The following is a 6,433-nucleotide window of genomic DNA, read 5'->3' as shown; positions in this document are numbered from 1 at the left end:
GCAGATTTATTAGTAATCTGAATATAAATTTGAAATGCAAAACATACATGCAGCACAATGGCAATAAAAAACAAAATGAACATTTGTACTACTGTGGCATTTTAGACTATATAGACGAACTACTGGAGCTGCTCTTTGAGAGCGTTTTCCCGGACCCTGCACCCTATGTGGAAGAGGTCCTCAAAATCCCCATCCCTGATGACCTGTGCGCCCAGTTCCAGCGACCAACCAAAGAGGAGGCCCTCGCCGGATTTGTGTCCCGCTTCAGTCGAGGGGGGGTCTGAAGCCAGTGTAGGCACCCTCCACATCTGGGTACTCCTGGCGGATGCGGAGGACAACACAGGAGGGTATAACGACCCTGATCCTCCGGCCCAGCAAGCCCCAACACCAGCTCACAAAACTCCTGTAAGCCAGGAACCTGTAACGGCTGCAGATGGGACACAGACACAAATTTACACACACAATTTACAGCTTTGTTGTTTGTGGTTAGAGGCATGCAGAGATGAACAAACACCTTTTTAATGTGATTTTGCATACATGAACATATACCATGATATATAAATATCGGAAAAAGTCCTTTATGATTTATTGTTGTTGATTTCTTCCATTTAAAACATATTAAAGTAGCAACCCCACTAACCCCCTTTTCCAACCACTACTAATCCTCAGTTTTCCAACATGTCTAAGATTTGAGATGTATTGTTATGTTTGTTAGTTTTAACCAATAATATGATCCAAGCAGATTCAATTTGGAAACGCTTATTCTATATATATATATATATACAATATTTACTTACTGTATAATACTTAAAAAATGTAGAATATTGATCACAATGCATTTGCAATCATTTCCAGAAGTATTCCTGACATAACCAATAGCATTCCAATAACTTACCAACCCATGATGAAATTAAGTTTGAGCATTATTGATATAGGATACTGTTGGAAATGATTACAAATTTATTGTGACCATATAATTAGATATAGTGTCCCCTTTGGGCCAATCGGTACCATTCTTTGTTTCCAAGTAGTGAATGACCAGGACTATCCATGTGCCAAATTTGAAAAAAATGTATCGGCCTGAATATAAAACAGTAATTCCTAGGAAAGTAATAGGTTACCACTGTGGTAACCTATTACTTTGGATCATATTAGTGGTCACAGAATGCAACTCTGTATTGAAGGAAGTGCATAGCATTCACACAGATCCACCATGATGCAGGCTTGATGTTGGTGTCACTACCAATAATTATCACTGGAAGGAAATGTGTACATATCTATTTTTTTTTTTTTTTTATTGTTATACTGGCAGCAACTACTTGATTGTGTGCTCTGTCTCTTTTCAGTGAGTGCTTCCATATTGCACTCTAAATGCAGTCATTCCAGTTACCCAATTTCAAAATTAATCTTATCACTATTTTCATAGCCACTTGTAGATAACATTGACCATTAAACATAATAATTACTGCATTATTTAACCAAAAATAAGATGAAAATAAAATAATCCACCTTCCACAGCATCATTATTCCAATTCTAAAATCAAGTCTAGATTGATGGAACTATTGTGCAAGACTTTTTTTTTCCTATTAATTTCACCTCATTTTTGAAGAAATGGTTAGTTGGCAATAAAACTGCAAGAGGCGCATAATTATCTGTTAGCTAGAGAGGTATACCGTATTTCCTCTAATATTGGCCCGGGCCTTTATTTACCTCAACTGCAGAGGGTACCAGGCCTTTATTGGAAGCAGGCTTATATTAGAGACAGGCCTTTATTTCTAATTCCCTCCGTTTGATAAGTACATTTGCTCATATTTTAGTATGAAGTTTGATTTTCTGTAGCCGTTTTTTTGTTATTGCAATGCATTACGATAATTACGGTAATCGACGACGGCATGCTCCAGAGACTTCCACCGGCCTGTGGCACTTGTACGTTACTACAAACTACAATTACAAACAGGCACCAGGAGTTTACCGGTATCCACCGTTGTTTGCATGTACGCTGAAGCTAACTGAAGCTAAAGTAGAATCTATACAATTATATCATATCGCCGTTTATTTCGATGCGCGAGCTCAGTCCACCTGACAGCCCTCTGTTCTGTCGGCGGCATGGAGGTTTCGGTGCGCCGAGGGCTTACTGCCGACGCTTCGAGTTTCCCGGGAACACGGTTCCGGCCAGTGCCGATAGCTGGGCGCAGATTTGTTCCCGGTGATCCGGCCGAGATTGCGGCGGGGTCCCCACGCCGATGGGTCACCGGGTGTCCCCGATAGGTACGGGCTGAGGCAGCGGCGGAGGGAGGAGACGGACACGGTCCAGCCATAGACTAGGTTTTGACCTAGTCTTGTTTCCTTTGTTTTTTTCCCCGGCCTGTATTTGTTCGTGTCGGCCACGGCCCCGGCCATTATCGGAGACCCGGCTTTTAATTGACTACCGGCCACTATTAGAGGAAATACGGTATGTACAGAGGAGTATGAGACGGAGGGAGGCATGCAGCGATGGTGAAATACCAAAGACTATGACACAAGGGAGAGAAATGGTTTTATGTACAGCAAATCAAACATTACCCTTTTTACCACCTGCTAATTCTGCTTCCCTCTATGAGGATTGGCTGCAGGAGCAAGTGAAACATGTAAATAGACAAATAAGACATTTCATGATTGAGTAATTTGTATGGTTGGCAGTGTTTCAAGCCTTTTGTTACCTATCTTGATACTGTATGTTTTTGTTGATCATAAAAAAAAACACTGCATTTATGGCAGCCTGATTTGTTTATTCAACTGCACAAATTTCACACATTACAAGTCACTGCGTTAGCTGTTAAAAAATTGGACTTACTTTTCCATTCTCCCGAGATGCAAGGGACCATAGTCTGCTCTATAAATATTTAGGGCATTCTGCAGAGAATAGGGATTAAGGCAGACAGGATGAAGGCCAGGGTGGTCCACCATACAGGTTGGTGGCTCAGGGAGCTGGTTACACCTCCTCATGACCTATTGGATGCAGAAGGTAGGATTACATAAAGGATAAAACAATCATATTTTTGTCTGAAAAATAAGCATGATTTATGTGGAATGCAAAAAGTGAACGTTTACTAATGCTACACGTAAGCACACAAATGAACAAAAGTGCATAAGTGAGCACTAATGCGCTTATGTAGCATTAATAAACTTACGGTTTTGTATTCAAGGTACTTGTTTATTTTTTAGTTATCTGGGAAGACCTTAACCTACTGTGTTTTTATGTGGATACCTGGACACATTTTTGTCTTGAAAGCTTGTTTAAACATTACATATCTATAGCTGATACTTCTCAACCTGCACAGCAACTGCACCTTTGGAATCTCTCTGCAGCAAACATTCTCTGCTTCTGTGGGCATCTTCTGGCAGTTGCCACAAGTACACCTGTCAGAATAGTGCACAGACTATTAAAATGTGATCAGTCTCCATCCACAACAGGGATTCCTTGTAAACTTGGATTGCTATAAGCAGGGTAAGGCCTAGGAGGTTGAGTAATAAGTGACAGGATTAAAGAAACTTGGTCCATAAAGCCGGTTCCAATGTATGTTGCCATAGCTACTTATGGATCTGCCAGCCACTATAGTCAGTAAATATAGATACAGCATTATTCATTCAAACAAATTGCTAACTTTAGATTGCCTATACCTTAGCATACATAACTATGTGGCTATGCTAATTCATATTAGCAAACAATTGGTAACTATGTATGCTAATTCACATTAGCCTCATCATAAAGCTAACGTACGAAGGCTCGACAGTTTACAGTTAACCAACATGGCATCAACTTACCACTCTGAAACATCCTGCTGTGACCTGTGCTGTTGAATTTGTTCCTCCAAAATGTCTTCATTCTCTGGATCAGATTCAGGCTCGAACATGTACGGTCTTGGAGCGGTAGCCATTGTGCTAATGTCTTCTTGTTTGTTATGCTCTCTCCAAAGGAGGAGGGGGCGGGCCTTCCAGAACACCCAGCCAATCAGAGCAGTAGCTCATTTGCATAAGAATCTTCTTGTGTAAAACGACCTATTCTCTTGTAGGTGGGAAACAAGCACTGGAAAGTGAATAGCTAAAGATATAGCTAAACGATTTTTACTGAAAAAAACTTAACAGATGTATTTTATAGACACCAGGTAATTATATAAAATTGCTGAAAAAGCAAACGATACCCCCCCTTTAAACTTTCATACTCGTAATCGGTATCGGCATTGAAAAAGTGGCATCAGTGCATCCCTACACTTAGCCTATGGATTGCATAAAACCAATCCATGAAACATGATTAGACAATAAAACTTTCACTGTTCAAACTTTGCTGTGAACTGAGTTGTTTTAGCAGAATAACCTGGATACGTACTTTATAATCTTAATATTTAAATCACAAATACATAGTAACTTTGGTGGTTGACATAGGGAAACAATGAACTAGAACATAATTATCGATGTGACAAAGAATGGATAACTATAACTAGACCTTAACTATTGTGATGATAATTAAAATACCTAAGCATATATGATTAACCAATTTAGTATATACTTCACACTATTCTAAACTCATTGGGGACATTAGGAGATACAAAGTAGAGGAAAAAGGAGAGAACTAAACCAAGAATGAAAGGAATTTATGGATTTACGATTTTTATGGCCCTTTCTCTCCAGAACAATGGGAGTTCCTACAGGACTACAGAAAAAGGAGAAACAATTCCTGGTCCGTTTGGTAACATGATACAGAATTGTTTTACCGTCATAACATTCACATTATTAAACTCAACACAAATTCTTGAACACTTTAATATCAAACATGACTATCTAAACCCATGTAAAGATGAAGAAATTGAATAATGCAAATAACTCTTATATAAATCATGGCAGTTAGACATAAAATTAGACATGTACATTAGGATCCATCGCAATGTAATAACCAAAGTTTCATGAGTCTTTATCAAGGATTTCTCCTGATTTTGGCAACATTCCAATGAATTTTCATCTAACTCTCTCTGGCCCAGAGCTTTATCAGAGGCAGGCTGTGTGTGTGTGTGTGTGTGTGTGTGTGAATCCAGGCCTGCAGTCCGATGTGGCTCGTAGATAAGACCTGTAAATGGGAGAAGAGTTGTCTGATTGGTGGAGGGAATTCCCCCCTTAGTCTTGTTCGGTCAAGATGACACTTTTGTAGCTTTAAAGGTGAGGGTGTCATTTTGGTTCCTGGGAAAGAATGTTACTCAAAGATCCATTTAGGCTGTGGAGACCTGGTTCTGCTACATCATCATCACCACCACCATCATCACTATCATCATCATCATCATCAACCACCATGATCATCACTATCATCATCATCATCATAACCACCATGATCATCATCATCATCAACCACCATCATCATCACTATCATCATCATCATAACCATCATCATCAACCACCATCATCATCACTATCATCATCATCACCATAACGACCATCACACCATCACCATCATCATCATCACCATCATCAGCACCACCATCATCATTACCATATCCATTTTTATCATCATCATTATTGTCACTGTTATCAGCACATCATCAAATCTTCATCACCAGCACTATCGTCATCGTCACCACCAACATCATCACCATCACCACCATCATTATTGTCATCACTGTCATCATCATCATCATCATCATCATCATCATCATCATTCTATCATCCTCTTCAGTCATCTCTCATCAACTTTTCAGGCAGTTGAATTCCCTCGGAGCTCTAAGGCCAGCAGCCAATCAGATGTCACCTCCACCTGACCCCAGGCCGTATGCAAATCAGTCTCTGGCTGCCATGGCAACCTGTCTCTGCTGTTATACACTCTCAAGGGCATCTGGTGACATGTGACTCCAGGCAAATACACACACACACACTCACACAAAATGCAGCAGTGAAAATGCCTCTCTTGCTTGGAGATTGGATTCTTCCTATCACTTCATCTCAGTAGTTGTAGAGCTGTGTATTTTGATACAGCCTCTTTACATGGAAGAGAGCATTTGGATTTCCCTGATTCTCATGTTTTCCATCAAACTCCACATCAGAATCTTGACATTCTCTCTTTCTGCACGAGTCACAGAACACACAAATGACTGAGGAAGTAAAATCCACAGAGTAGGCTAGACACTATTTTCCATTTCCCTCAGGGCCCATCCTAGAGGTTGTTGTGATAGCTAAGCAAATCCCTGACAGACAATTTTCACAGATTGCAACCTGAGAAGCTGTTAATTAATGATGAAGCTGTAGAAAGACTAGGAGTGCAGAGTGTGCATTTTCTATTTGTCTGCTAATCATTAGACAATAATTGAGAAGAGTTAATGGCTTACACCTTTGGGGAGCAGTAGGACTACTACTACTACTGCTACTACTACTACTACAACAACAACTACTACAACTACTGCTACTAGTCAA

The 6,433-nt window shown here is 40.0% G+C and overlaps 1 protein-coding gene across 1 annotated transcript in view; it reads left to right on the top strand.

Annotated features, from left to right (window-relative positions):
* Positions 1–325: 325 nt before the first annotated feature.
* Positions 326–6,433, top strand: part of LOC139913763 (protein kinase C-binding protein NELL2-like) — a 155,018-nt gene continuing 148,910 nt past the window's right edge. Inside the window, exon 1 of the mRNA XM_078282228.1 lies at positions 326–405. Coding sequence (XP_078138354.1) covers positions 326–405 — 80 coding nt within the window. The remainder of the gene's footprint in view (positions 406–6,433) is intronic.

This window comes from Centroberyx gerrardi, chromosome 24 (genome assembly GCF_048128805.1).
Source record: "Centroberyx gerrardi isolate f3 chromosome 24, fCenGer3.hap1.cur.20231027, whole genome shotgun sequence".
Taxonomy (NCBI): Eukaryota; Metazoa; Chordata; class Actinopteri; order Beryciformes; family Berycidae; genus Centroberyx; species Centroberyx gerrardi.
This window is presented reverse-complemented; position numbering and strand designations above follow the sequence as displayed.